At 40.6% G+C, this 15,211-nt stretch overlaps 1 protein-coding gene and 1 long non-coding RNA gene across 3 annotated transcripts; one reads left to right on the forward strand and one right to left on the reverse strand.

Annotated features, from left to right (window-relative positions):
* Positions 1 to 987: 987 nt before the first annotated feature.
* Positions 988 to 1,621, reverse strand: LOC106091594 (uncharacterized). 2 transcript variants are annotated; one of them, XR_009396605.1, is made up of 3 exons: positions 1,522 to 1,621; positions 1,130 to 1,410; positions 988 to 1,063 (listed from the first exon to the last, which is right to left on the reverse strand). It is a non-coding gene; the product is annotated as an uncharacterized LOC106091594 (long non-coding RNA). The 2 variants fall into 2 exon arrangements; XR_001222023.2 differs by lacking the exon at positions 1,522 to 1,621 and having other exon boundaries at positions 1,130 to 1,325; positions 1,393 to 1,462.
* Positions 1,622 to 8,849: 7,228 nt separating this feature from the next.
* Positions 8,850 to 14,808, forward strand: LOC106085371 (SHC-transforming protein 2). The gene is made up of 6 exons (XM_013249592.2): positions 8,850 to 9,562; positions 9,709 to 9,779; positions 9,842 to 10,073; positions 11,834 to 11,985; positions 12,059 to 12,393; positions 14,006 to 14,808. The coding sequence occupies exons 1-6, from the start codon at positions 9,416 to 9,418 to the stop codon at positions 14,452 to 14,454; spliced, it is 1,386 nt and encodes a 461-aa protein (XP_013105046.2). The 5' UTR covers positions 8,850 to 9,415; the 3' UTR covers positions 14,455 to 14,808.
* The last annotated feature ends 403 nt before the right edge of the window (positions 14,809 to 15,211 follow it).

The following is a 15,211-nucleotide window of genomic DNA, read 5'->3' on the forward strand; positions in this document are numbered from 1 at the left end:
CTTGTGTTTTGATCGGGTGACAATCATGTGGCCGTGTGAATCCTTCGATGTTGAAAATTGGTGCTGCTAACTACCACGGTCTTTGGTGCGGCTAAACCTATTAGCCTCAATCCATTATGGGAAGTTTCTTCGGCTAGGCTAAATTTTCCGACTGTTGAACCAAAAATATTTTCCTTCCCCATCATTGCATTAAAATCTCCCTGAACGATTTTAATATTATGGGCGGGCCAGTGTTTGTATTCTCTCTATAGACGCTCATAGAAAATATCCTTGGTCTACTCGTCCTTGTCTTCTGTCAGGGCATGGGCACAAATAAGGCTGATGTTGAAGAATTTTGCTTTTATGCGGACTGTGGCTAGCCTCTCAACCACCGGAGTGAAGCTGTATACAGGTGTTTCAGTCTTTCGCGGTCCATCGCACTTCCTGCAAGGCGGTAATATCAGCCATGTGCGTAAACTGCATCCGCCAGTGCGTAAACTGCACCTTCTCTATAAAGAGTGCGGACATTTCAGGTGCAGAACCGCAAATCATGCTAGTTTTTTCGTTTGCGTAGGTCGTCAACGTTAGGGGGGTCCATAGTTTTTATTCGTTTATTTCTCAGAGTAGTTGTAATTTCACGAGGGCGGGTTACTGGCCCAGCGCCCCGCATGGGTTATACTTGATACAATGATCGATATCCAAGTCAGTGTCTTAATCGCTATGTGATAAAAATGATTTTACCATAATACCTCAAAGAGAAGATTGGAGGTACAAAATACCGGGCAATAGAAGGTACGTAGACTTCACTGCGGATGGGAACTGGAATCTTTGGGTACGCCTCTTGATATATGTAAAAAAATTCTTCGAGATAAGGCCCGAAGGGAAACAGATGACGAATAGTCACGAATTAGGATCTGCACTGAAAACATTTTGTCCTTATTTTAAAGTAACGAGCAAAAGAAAAGCAAACTTACTTTAAAGATGATATTTTTTTTTAACTTTCCTTTAGTGGAAGATAATTTTTCTTGGATTTTTTTAGGTTGGTAGATCCTTAACTTTACGTCTTGTTTTTAAAGACAAAAATCTTAAATGAAGATCAAAATATCGCTAAAAGTTAAGGAATTGGCTTTGGGAAAAGACAACTGTATACCTTAGTTAAAGACGCAAAGCAAGTAAACCCACCTTTATTACCAGGACAAGGCAGGAGGTGCTATAGGTTATGTATATGCCGGAGAATATCAGCGGAAGGATATGTGACTGGGGAGTGTGGGGATGACCACATCTTCTTTGATCATCGTTATATTAGCTTCGGCCTTGGAGAAAATACAGCAGAAGTGGTCTCTTGGCTAAACAGAAGATAGGCGGATTAGTATAAATTTCGGCACACATTCTGCACGACTATCCCCTCCATACCTGAAAAGGAAGTGGAAACTGCGAAATGGTAAAGGAAGTCTAAGGAAGGGTTGCAGAAAACTTTTCATCCGCTAGATGCCGTAACGTTTGCGACGCATTTATAAAACACAAGGCGTCTGACAATCTCACCTGATTTTGCCTTATATAAAACTATAATGACCAATTAGCCTTCCCTAGTTTGGTTCTTATCGCAAATCTTAATATTGCTAATTTGCCACCCAACGACAACTGTTCGGTGTTCCAATACGTATCTTGAATCTAAATCGATAAATCTTAAAATTAGATTTGACAAGCTAGTTTTTGAAATCTAAATTCTCGAATTATGTATATGGAGAGAACAAATTATTCGCCAATAAGCAATCTAAGACGTTGACATCTAAATTGTAGGTAACTTCAATGGCGAAGAAGACATCTATGCAAATTAAAATTTGCCTATCATCACGAAACATCTGTGCACATTAGAACACTACTATGAATTGAACAGAGGACGAGTATGAAGTTTTTGGCCCTCACTAATTGACCCATATCAACGAGTGCAATCCAAATAAAGTTTAAACATAATTCCAATGGACCTCGTTTTTATTGCCGAGTTTGAACTACATGCCGCAGGGTCAAACCCGTGCGTTTAGCATGTAAATAAGGGCGGTTATGAAGTTTGGTCCCACGAAATTGCATCCCCAAACCCAAAACGAAAAGGGTATATGGAGAACCACAACAAAACTTTTGGGCCTATTTTCGTCTTTTGGGGCCCCCTTTCAAGCAACCATTGCGGCTGATAAAGTTTTTCTTCAAGTAAATTCAAATTTTATACCCACCACCATAGGATGGGTGTATTCTAATCTAGTAATACCGTTTGTAACACCTCGAAATATTGATCTGCGACCCCATAAAGTATATATATCCTGGATAGTCTCGACATTTGAGTCGATTTAGCCATGTCCATCCATCCATCCGTCCATGTCCATCCGTCCGTTCGTCTATTGAAATCAAAATAGCCACTTGAAATTTTGCACATATACTTCCAATTAATTTAGGTCGTTGGGGATTGCAAATGGGTCATATCGGCTCATATACATCGATCCTCCAATTTGACTTCTTGAGCCCCTAGGAGCCCCAATTTTCATCCGATTTGAATTTAATTTGGAACAAATACTTGTGCTATGACTTCCAACATCCATGCCAAGTATGAGCCGAAACGGTCTATAAACAAATACAGCTCCCATATAAACCGATCTCTCGATTTGACTTCCTGGGTTCCAAGAAGCCTCAATTTTTATCTCATTTGGCTGAAATTTGGAACAAAGACTTGTGTTATGACTTCCAACATACATGCCATGTATGATCCGAATCGGTCTATAAGCAGATATAGGTCCCGTATAAACCGATCCCTGGATTTGGCTTCTTTGGCTCCTAGAAGCCTCAATTTTCATCCGATTCGGTTGCAATTTAGATCAAAGATTTGTGTTATGACTTCTAACATCCATGATAAGTATGATCCGATCCTCGGGTTTGTCTCTTGAACCTCTAGAAGTCTCAATTTTCACCTGATTTGGTTGAAATTTGATCCAAAAGCCTATCTTATGACTTACAACAGCAGTGCTAAGTTTTATCCGAATCGATTAATATGGTGGTGGTATAGGACTTTTTGAGACCATTGAAGCTCCAATCAATTCCCGATTTGATTGCTACAAAATAATTGAAATATTAACTCAGTTAATAAGGGTAAATTTTTAGCGGAATCCATGGTGGGTACCCAAGATTCGGCCCGGCCGAACATAGCACGTTTTTACTTGTTCAAATTAAATTGGAAGGTAAATAACATTGGGGACTATTTCATTTTACTGTTGGGCCTATTATGGGACTCAGATGTATTAATTTAACTACAAAAACAACAAGTTTGGGCACACTTTGTAAAATTTAAATAAGCAAGGGTAATTGCTTGTGAAATATAAAAGTAAAACATATTCTACCACATTGAACAAATAAAAGCGCGTTAAGTTCGACCGACCGAATCTTATATGCCCTCCACCATGAATCGCATGGGATAAGTTCTTTGAATGACTTTGTCATATATACTTGTACTGGTCATGGCTGTTAGAAATCATAAAAATACACATTCAAAATATCAACCAAATCGGATAGTAATTGCACCCTCTAGAAACCCAAGAAATCAAATCGGGCAATGGGTTTATATGGGAGCTATATCATTTTATGACCTCGAGGAAGGCAGGTCAAATTTAACCATTTCTTCTTTGACTAAAAAGCCGCTTTTGACAGCCCTGTGTGTTCAAGGCCATGTCTGAGTTTGGTATCCCTGCAAATTAATAAGACTCAGACTGTAGGAAGACGCTTGCTGATAAACATTCCTCAGTAAGAATAGGAAGGACTCTTTCCGACCCATTCTATACCAAACGAGGTTTCAGACAGGGAGGCAGATTATCGTGTGATCTCTTTAATATCTTGATGGAGAAGACTATACGAGATTCAGATGTGAATAGGTAGGGCAAACTACTCACAAGTGAACACATGCGTCTCGTCTATGCCGAGAACATCGATTTCATGGGTCGGTTACCCAAAGTAGTAACTGCAGCCTTTAAAACAAAGAATCCAAAGAGAATCGGTGAAAGTTGGTCAGGGAATAAATCGCAATAAGACAAAATGGACCATCCATTTTGTCTTATTGCAAAAAGTCTTTTATACTCGAAAAATTAAGGTTTGGAATAAAAAATTTTGGAAAGTGGTATTGAAAGTGGGAGAAATTGTACTTTTAGTAGTAGTAGTATTTGACCGTGGAGACGACTGAACTTACCGCAGTCTTCGACAAAAACCACGTGCCTGGAGAGTGTATGGACCAGTTTACATATAAAGGGTGACTTTTTAACTATTATCTTTTTGGCAACACTGGTTTAAACAGCTCACGCACGTTTCGTTGTTGTTATTGTAGCAGTTTATTGTGTTCTAACTTTCGTCTGCTTGATTCTGTTGAGTTTCAAGACCCAGGAACTCTGCGACTAAAATGGGGTGCGTCCACAGGGATCTGGGTCTGAGTCGAGTGGGTCTGGCCGGGCAGTTAAACAGGTGACGTGTATCGTGCGGTCCCTGGTTACAATCGGGACATACATCTTGCACGTCGGAATCAATCCTAGCTCTGTGGGAATTGAGGCGGCTGCATCTGCCGGAACGTAATTGAGCCAGAACCACTCTGGTTTGCCGGGGGAGGTCGATTTCTTCGGGTGCAATGGGTGGCGGTCGTTCTTCAAGGACTACGTTCACCCGGTAGCCAATTAACGCGTCTGCTACCGTGTCTGCATGAATGTTGTTCAGACCCGCTTGATATGCCGCTTGATCTAGAGGTTCTCTCTTGTAGCGCTGGACCTCACGCTCTAGATCGTGTAGATCTACCTTAAGGCTTCTGGGCGGTGGGTATCTATCCACAAGATGATGATTTGGATGATTTCTGCGATAACAGCCCAAAAGGTATTGCTTAGACAGCATGTAGTTATGTCTTCGCACTGGTAGGATCTTTGTCTCCTGATGGAGGTGGTCCACATGAGAACTAAGGAGACAGCCCGTCGCAGTTCGGAGGGCGGCATTCTGACAGATCTGAATATTATTCCACTGCGTGTCACAAAGTTGACGTGATCACACTGGCGCTGCATAACTTACCACAGACCGGCTAATTGCTTTGCACGTGGTCAACAAGGTTTCTTTGTCTGCACCCCAAGTGCTGCCAGCGAGTGACTTGAGGACCTTGTTTCTACTTTTGACTTTATTGCAGATTGCTGTGGCATGTGGGGAGAAAGTGTAGGAGCTGTCAAATGTGACGCCAAGTATTTTGGGACACTTGATGGTCGGAATCATTTCTCCATCGACCATGACAGCCAGCTCAGAATTCACCTCACGCGTATTTGTAGTGAACAGTGTGGCTGAAGATTTGGTGGCGGATATCTTCAGATTTCTTGCAGCGAAATATGAAGCAAGCTCATTGAGGTAGACGTTCAACCTATCGCAGATGTCATCAATGGGTGGGGGGCCTGATGCCATGATCGTGCAGTCGTCCGCATATGATACGATCTCTATGCCGTCTGGAGGAGGTGGGATGGAGGGTAGGTAGAGGTTAAACAGAGCCGGAGATATCACCCCACCTTGGGGAACTCCCTGTTTCACTCTACGGTGTTTTGACTTCTTATCCCTAAATTCCACAAATGACTGGCGGACACACAGATAATTCGCGACCCAACGTTTCAGGCCTGGCTGGAGGGACGTGTTGGCGATGTCCCAAAATAATTTGACATGGCTGACCGTGTCGAATGCCTTCGATAGGTCCAGTGCCACGAGGACCGTCCTATCACATGGCCTGGGTTGATTGAAGCCACGGCAAATGTGTGTGGTGATGGCATGCAAAGCTGTTGTTGTGCTGTGCAGTCTCCGAAATCCGTGTTGATGCTCGTTGATCCGTGATGATACGAGGCTCGGGAGGAGTAATGCCTCAAGCGTCTTAGCCACTGGTGAGAGAAGGGAGATCGGTCTGTACGACTCCCCCAAACTCGGGTCTTTACCAGGCTTCAGTAGCGGGATCACTCTGTCCATTTTCCAGACATCGGGAACTATAAGAGTGTTCAATGACAGGTTAAGGACAGTGGTAAGGTACTCAACTCCAGGTAAATCCAGATTCTTCAGCATCAATGTAGAGATTCCGTCGGGGCCCAACGCCTTGGAAGATTTGGCGCCACGGATGACATTCGTAACTTCGCCCACGGTAAATTGTGATGGCTGTTCATCGGCTCGGAGACCACGAATACGGCGAATGGCTCTCCTCCTTGCCCTGTCTCTCTCGGGATGCACAATAAATTGACGGTTGAACAACCTGGCGCATCTCTTCGGATCAGTCACGGTTATATCGCCAAAAGTGACTGAGGTCCTGTCGTCCCGTCTACCGGGGTTCGAGAGAGACTTAACAGTGGCCCACAGTCTGCCTGCACCGGTGCCTAAGTTACATTGCTCCAAGTGTTCCAGCCACAAATTCCGCTTATGTTCGTTGACTACCCTGTTTATTTCCAGATTCAGCTCGCTGATTCTGGGGTTAGCGGGGTCCATAGCACGAATCCCATCACGCTCGTCTGCGAGTACCACTGCTTGCGCCGGGAAATTGGGTCGCACTTGCGGTATTCGACCGGCTGGTATAAAGCGAGCGGCTGCTGCGTTGATGATGTCTCGGAATTTCCTCTCAGCCACAAGCACATCAGAGGGGGGTGGCAGTTTATTGAAGCGGCGATTGGTATACTCTCTGAAGCCAGTCCAATTGGCCTTCTTGTAATTGATGAACGTCCGGCGCTCAGAGGTTATGAAGTCGGGTGGTCGGTCGATGGTGAGGATTATGGGGAGGTGGTCTGACCCCAAAGAGATGACGGCTTGCCAGGATACGTCACTCAGGAGATCAGGGGATGCGATTGAGGTGACTGGCGAGCTGCTGCACCTCCTCGTAATCCTAGTGGGGGCATCCTCATTCACCGTGCAAAACGTGGAGCTATCTATCTGCTCTGCCAAGGCTATGCCACGCTGGTCGTTACCTAGGGGAGAATGCCATGACGAGTGATGTGCATTAAAATCGCCCAGAACCAGACGACCATGGCCAGATAGCAACCCACTTATGTCGGGGCTGTAGGCCTGGACATTAATCGGGGCACAGCTACCAACCGGCGGTATATACACGTTGTATATCTCTATCTCGGCAGTACCAGACCTGACTGCTACCCCCATACATTCCATGTATGGGTCACTAGCGTCAAGCGCAGGCGAGATAGGTCTATACTGCACGGAATGGTGTATAACGAAGGCCAATCCCCCACCTCCATTCCTTGAGCGATCCTTACGTAGCACATTGTAGCCGTGACAACTGTGCAAGCTGCAGGTGTTAGTCAGCTTTGTCTCCTGGATCGCTGCGACCGATATGCTCTTCCGACTCATAAAATCTACAATCTTGCCTCGCAGTCCATTGCAGTTTAACTGCAAGAACGATACATTTCCCGACACTGGCCTGGCAATAGTAGGGCTAGGGTGCTGTCTTTGCATAAATTGCCGTACGGGAGAGGTCGGGGGGGGTCACATAGTCCGACGACGAGGACACCGAAGGCGACGCTTGTGACCCACTGCTGGCTATGTTCGCACAGCACCTAGCGACATAGCCAGTATGACTATACTCCCGTAGCGAAGTTAGGCCAGAGCAAGAACGGAAATGTACCCACTCCAAGCACCGGTTACACCTCACCGACACTGACCGATGATGAAGACGGTTCTGGCAAACGGAACAGAACCAGGTCCGGGGTTCTTTTCAATCCCGGCACGGACCAGAAGCATACGGAGAAGGCACTCCGGGATGTGCCTCTCCCATGACGAAAAAAGACGAACACGTACACTGAGGCGGCAGCCTTTGCCGATGAAGATTCCATCGGGTCAATCCGGTGCGTACAACCGGTTGCCATGGGATCGCGGTGAATCGTTACCGGGTGAATGTGGTCCTTGGAGAACGACCGCCTCCCATTGCATCTGAAGAAATTGATCTCCCCCGGCAAACCAGAGTGGTACTGGCTAAATTACGATCCGGCAGATGCAGCCGCCTCAATATCTACAGAGCAAGGATTGATGCCAACGTGCAGGATGTATGTCCCGATTGTGACCAGGGACCGCACGATACACGTCACCTGTTTAACTGCCCAGCCAGACCCACTCGCCTCAGACCCAGATCCCACCGGACGCATCCCATCTTATGGCTGGTACTATGTTAATTTTTCACATTTTTTCGTGACTATTTTTTTTAGATAATAGATTTTGAAGCAAAAAAACTTGCTGATTGCATTCAGTTGGACATTCCCTCATTGCTTATGAAAACATTTTCTTAAAGGTACTATGCAGGATTCACTGAATATTGGTGAATCCTGGGTACTATGTTTCATTGAGAATTTTTGTAGTGTTTCAAAAAGTAACCTTGAAAAATATGTGTTTTGAACTGTGAAAAATGAATATAGTTGTTGTTGTTGTAGCAGTGTGTTGTACACTGAGGCGGCATCCCTTGCCGATGAAGTACTCCATCGGGTCAATCCGGTACGTATAACCGGCTGCAATTGGATTGACGAATAAAGTACCAACCTTTAGCCGCAGAGTTCCTGTATCTTGACACTCAACAGAATCAAGCAGATGAAAGATAGAATACAACACACTGCTACAACAACAACAACTCAGCTTAAGCTAGCGAATCTGCTAGAGTGGTGTAAATAAAAAAAACCCTACCATGACAAGTGCCATTAAATAATATTAGTCGTCAGTGTAAAAACACTATAAAAAGTCAAAAACGATAACTCGATTTTATAATCGACTATTCTATTAGCAACGAAAGCTGACTAATCGACAAAAATAGTTGAATAACGATTTGTCGATAATCGATAATCAAGAACCAACAATTCAACCACTGGCAAAATATACATATTATTTTTTTATTGTAAATTATATACTTTGAACGAAAATGCACTTTAACATTTACATACATTTATCGATCGAGCCTTTATAAAAGTGAATTGAAATTAGAAAGTGCATCATTTAAACCTTGCATTTGGAATCAAAATGAGAACTGGCTAAAGGCGCTGAAAAGAAACCTATCATTTCTTTGTACAAAAGATACCATTTACGAAACATTTGAGTTTTCTTATTAATTGGAATTGAGAGGGGATTAGTCAGACTTTAGCGGCGGAAGCCAGCTACCATAACAAAAAAAAAAATCGCAGCATTACCATTAGCAGAGCATTATCATCAGCAAAAGCTGAATGTATCGAATTTAATACAACATTCTCGACATTCCATAGCCCACAACCAACATTACCGATGAGTACGCAAACAGGAAGTAAACAAAAACAATTAAGTATTAGAAATTAATTAAAGAGCGACCACTGCAGAGTGATAGATAGTCAGAGAGGCAAGAAATTATTCCATTAATTGTAATCAATTAAAACCATTACGATAGTGACACAAGATGATTCGTTCTAATGGCAATGGCGGTAGCAGTGGTGGTGGTAGTGGTGGTGCGGCATCGATGGGTGGGGCTACAGGTGGTGGCGACGATGGTTGTATATACCCGGATGAAGTTATCATGGAAAAGGGGGTTGCGTTCAATGTGAGGGTAAGTACGGAAGACCACCTACATTCAACTCATACAAAAATGACAGAGGAATGAGGAATGCCTTTTTGTAAGCGAAAACACTGATAACAATTGATGAAGTATGGCTTCTTTGTTGTTTATTCCCTCGCATATTTTCTTATGTGCAGTATACCGGCTGCATTGAAGTGAACACATCAATGAAAGCTTTGGATTTCCATACCAGAACACAAGTAGCAAGGTAACATAGTCCTTCAAATAAATGAGACTTATTTGTACACTTTTTCATTTTCTTTCCTCTAGGGAATGCATTAATCGTGTTTGTGAAGCTGCTGGACTAAAGTCATCGGGTAAAAGACGTGTGGATAAGAAAATCGGACAGTACATAGCTGATCGCCCTTGTATGGTTAACGCTGGAACGAATGTGATCATAAATGTCTCTAGCCGTTCGTTAAATTTAATGAACGTGGAAACAGGAGAGGTAGTGGCATCCCATCAAATGCCTAGAATATCGTTTGCCTCTGGCGGGGACACGGTATGTAATCACATTTGAATAAAATATCAATTACCTAAGCACAAATTAATTGTCAATTTAAATCTATGTAAATATATACTTAATACATAATTTTTGTATTTGCGACTTATTGCAAATGCAAATTTTGCTATGAACATCCCATGAAGAAACTAATGTAATGATATTTATATGGCTGTAAGCTTCATAAATGCTGCAAGTAATAATGAGTGGGCGCCAAGCAAGGAACATTTGTTTAAGGTTACCCGCAAGGTTCAATGTCATACAAGATCATGCTATATTAATTTATTATATTAACTGCCACTTAATATAAGTAGAATAGCACAGCGGTGTGGATGAGGTGTAAGAGATTATACATTAATACATGTCTTCATAGATTGAGATGTCACACAGTTTTATGCAAAAACTAGAGAATCGGGCTGTATACATTTTGTCACTGCGTTTGTAATACATCAAAATATACATTTCCGGACCTAAAATGTATATATATGTATTCTTGCCATGCCTGTCTATCTGTTTGTTGAAATCAGCTTCAAATTTTATAATTATTTTACCATAGGTAGGTTAAGTTCGAAGATGAGCTATATCGGATTATATCCTAATGTTGCCTCCATTGAGACCGATCTCACGACTAGACTTCTCAAGCTCATGCAAGGTTTTTTGTGGTCCGATTTTGCAGACGTTTGGTAAAGTGTGTTGTATTAGATCCACAGCCCTGGCGAATACCCAATTTAGATTTAGACCAATCTTCCAATTTAAATTTTTATCAATATGGCTGCCATGAAGACCGATCTCCCGATTTGAGTTTTTAATCTGGCTGAAATTTGGAACAGTGCTTTATATTTATATATAACTTTTTTTATTTTATGTAATAAAACTTCCGTCCTATCAATGTATATCCCGCTAAGGGAGTTTGATTGATTAATTACAAATAAATACATCAGACCTTTGGGCGTTTGTCCGAGTATAATCCGGATCCGGCCATATTCAGATGATTTAGCAATAATTTGGAAAAGTGAGTAACACTATGCGCCTCGACAGCGATATCGGCACGAGATAGCTGTGCGCACCACATAGTCTGGTACTTTGGGACCCGATCTATACATCACGTAGATTATCGCTGTCACGAGAAGCTTAGCGTCCATAGGTTGCGGATAGTGGAATGCTCCATACGGAGTAGCTGCAAAGGCGATCGCGGACAATCAGCGGTATTGAGTGGAGAATCTCAGTGAGAGGTCGGAGGTATACGGAGCATTCCACTATTCGTATCCTATAGATGCGCCATGAAGAACTCAGCTAAGCTTCTTGTGATGACGATGACGATGACGACACCATACAAATGGGAGCTTAGTGTGCCAAACTGTGTGGTGATCATAGTCTTTTCATGGCGGGATGTTTTTACTTTTTCGTATTGAAATGTTAAAAAAATTATTGTAAATTATTTCTATCAGTTCCACATACAAACTGTGTATGACTTCTGAGGTTTTCAATTATCCTTAGTGGTTAGGTTTGGTTCCTATAACCATTATTAAAACATTATTTTTTTAATATTAAGTACCATTCATCAAAATGATAGGCAGCCAGATAGATAGGCGAACAAATAAGCCATAAATTATATCGAGGCTTGATTTGAGAATATAAAAGAACCTTAATGCTCAGTTATTCGTGAAATTATTTTGATGGATGAATCAAAATTTTAATCTTGTATTAATAAAATGCTAATTTAATGTACACGTTTTTCAATAAATTCCATAACCAAAAAGGACACTCTGGATTTTTTGGCATATATTGCGAAAAATGAAGACGAATGGCGGGCCTGTTATGTTTTGGAGTGTATTGGTGGACAAAGTGAAGATCTCATCGTTACAATTGGCAAGGCATTCATGTTACGGTATAATGCGATAAGTCGCAAAGGGTAAGCCGCTTGCATTGTTAATACATATTCAAATATATACGCAGTAATAAACAATTTCCGTTTTTCCATGCAGACATCACCAGCAGTCAAATGAACAGTTCTCCACAACGGTAATGAAAGGAAATGACAAGGAATATTACAATGACATGCCCAATAAATTGCCTCCCGATTTAATGAATGAAATGGAATTGCAAGATAACAAACAACAACAGCAATCGACAAACAAAGTAGCCCAATTAAATTTAAAGAAACCCCGAGATCGACTTAGTAGCAATTTAATAGATTTAAATAGTCCTCCTCCTGATCAAACTACCAATAAAATGAATCTCTGTTCATTTGATCCCATGAAGGATAGCAGCGGTATCGTTCAACAACAACAGCAACAACCACCTGATGTCTTTGATATACGTAAGTTTTTAATGTTAACTAAACGAGAGTGGATCCTTAATTAGACGACCTTGCAAAAGAAAACACACATAATCATATTTTTTGAGGGAAATTTCCCCAATATCGATCTATTCATAATTGACTTTCTTCCATCCAAATTTCCACAAAATTGCGCTATAAAGTACCTTTTTAACGTCTGTGACTTAGACTAGCTCACGAAATTGTTTATGTGCGTATTCATAGAATAGCTAATTTAGTATTATTCCTTGATATTTAGTATTATTCCTTGATTGGACAACTCAACTGGTCGGTTTAAATCCATATTTTAGATTGGCAGCTATTGAGACCACCCTTGAAGTTAGGTGTTACGTTTACGTCAATTTTGTTTACGTCAATTTTTCTCTTAAGCGAGTCGAGGTATTTTACTACTACTATGTACCAAATAGGCAGATGGAAATTATTAGCGACAAAGATATATTGTTAAAGTCTGAAGTTTGTAAATCGTAAACTATTAACGAGGCAAACAAAAATAAGGAAATATTTGAAGTATACTCATTTGGACAATTTAGAACATTGTGATACCACACTTTTTTTTATTGGGTTGCCCAAAAAGTAATTGCGGATTTTTCATATAGTCAGCGTTGTCAAATTTTTTCACAGCTTGTGACTATGTTATTGCATTCTTTCTTCTGTCAGTTATCAGCTGTTGTTGTAGCAGTTTACAACAACAGCTGATAACTGACAGAAGAAAGAATGCAATTACAGAGTCACAAGCTGTGAAAATAAAAAAATTCTTTTCAGCTGTTCAGCTGTTACTTTTAGCTTGCTTTAGAAAAAAGTGTAAAAAAAGTATATTTGATTAAAGTTCATTCTGAGTTTTATTAAAAATGCATTTACTTTCTTTTAAAAAATCCGCAATTACTTTTTGGGCAACCCAATAGTTTGCCCGTTTGCGCTTTTTTATTTTTTTCTTTTAAATCAAATTCAATACTTTTTTTTCAAAGAATAGCTTAGCAAAGAACTTTTAAAAGTTGAGCAAGTGTGATCAAAATAAGAAAACGCAAACGGCCCGTCGATGTGCTGTAGATCAATGCGTCCTAAGCACAAAAAAGCACTTGCAGTGACATTCAATGAATGTTCAAGTGCACGACAAAAAGAGTTTCGTAATGTTTGTTGTTTTTAGCATTGATGATTAGTTTGTATCTCTTACTGCGCTAAGTTGAGTTCGAGGTTTTATTGAGCCCTATTTCAAAACCAAAGCGTGCTGTACACCATACTCAATAGTCATTGGGTATGTAGGGCACCTGAAGCAATTTGAAAAAAGTGTTGATGAAAATACATGGCGTATCAGATACATGGTCAAAGAGCCAAGCCAGTCAAAGAGTTTTGAATAAAAAAAACACACTTGCTCAACTTTTATAAGTTCTTTGCTATGCTATTCTTTGAATAAAAAGCATTAAATATGATCTCGAGCTAGAAGATGTTGGAAAAATCACGAAAGTTTCATATCGATAGGCTACAACTTCTGGTAGAAATTGAATCCACAATTCCCATACGTGTTATAGGTGCACGTTGCCAACTCAGCTTATGTGTAGTTATGTTGCTGTGTATTAATATCTCTTTATCGTTTCAGCCCCTTTATCCCTATCTGCAGAAGTTCAACGTTCGCAACTGATGACTGAAAATTGGTTCCATGGTTCTATTAGTCGGCCCATAGCCGAAAGCATGCTGGGAAACGATGGGGATTTCTTGGTGCGCGAATCGCAAGGAAAACATGGTCAGTATGTTCTAACTGGTCTTCAAGGCAAGACACCTAAGCATCTACTGCTGATAGACCCCGAGGGCATTGTCCGTACTAAGGATCGTATATTTGAAAGCATTAGTCACCTCATCAACTACCATTGGACAAATCTATTGCCCATTATTTCAGAAGATTCCGAACTAGTTTTGCGAACTCCAGTTACTAGATCAATGGCATCTTCAATCATAGGTCAAACATCAGCAACAAATCCAATGCCAGCCTCCTCTCATACTCATCATTCCCATTCACATCATCATCAAATACAATCGTGTAAGGAATAAAAAGGAAATGTAATGGGAAATTATTTTGTAGTATGTTTATTATGAATTATACACAAGCATATTTTCTGATATATCATTGTATACATATGTATTTCTATATGAAGCAAAAAACCTAATTTAAGTAAATGTAAAACCAAATTATAAAAAAAGATGTGAAATTTATTGGAATAAAAAAAGTATCACTGTATATCTATGTGAAATGTACGTAAATGTGTGAAAATGAACAAAATTATTCTTTAATATTATATAATGCACTGATATTTGTCATAGACGAAGATGATGTCGAAGAAGATTTTATTGTATGTACATGTATTTATTAGTAAAAAGAACACAAATAAATGTAACACAAAGTAATTTAAAAATTTTCAATTCTGCTATGCTGTTGTAGCCACATTTGCATGTGGATGTGGCAAGCTCGTTCGTCGCGGGGACATGGTGACCATTGGTTACATTACTTACATACTTTACTTTATTTATATATTTATTTATTAGATAATATTTTACTGGCTTTGGTGTATGTCTATAGTGGCATGGATCAGATTAATATCTGCACCCTCTTTTCAACCTAACCTAACCTAAGTATAAATAAATGTGCAAATAAATTTGGAAAATACAAAGGACACACTCAGGGTAACTAGACCATATTGTGAAAAGTATGTAGTATCATATTTGATCAGTGGGAATGTTATGTTTTTTAAGGCTAGAAATAATATCCGTTAAGTAAAAGTGGAGGCCACCGTAGCGCAGAGGTTAGCAT

The sequence above is a fragment of the Stomoxys calcitrans genome, chromosome 1 (genome assembly GCF_963082655.1).
Source record: "Stomoxys calcitrans chromosome 1, idStoCalc2.1, whole genome shotgun sequence".
Classification (NCBI taxonomy): Eukaryota; Metazoa; Arthropoda; class Insecta; order Diptera; family Muscidae; genus Stomoxys; species Stomoxys calcitrans.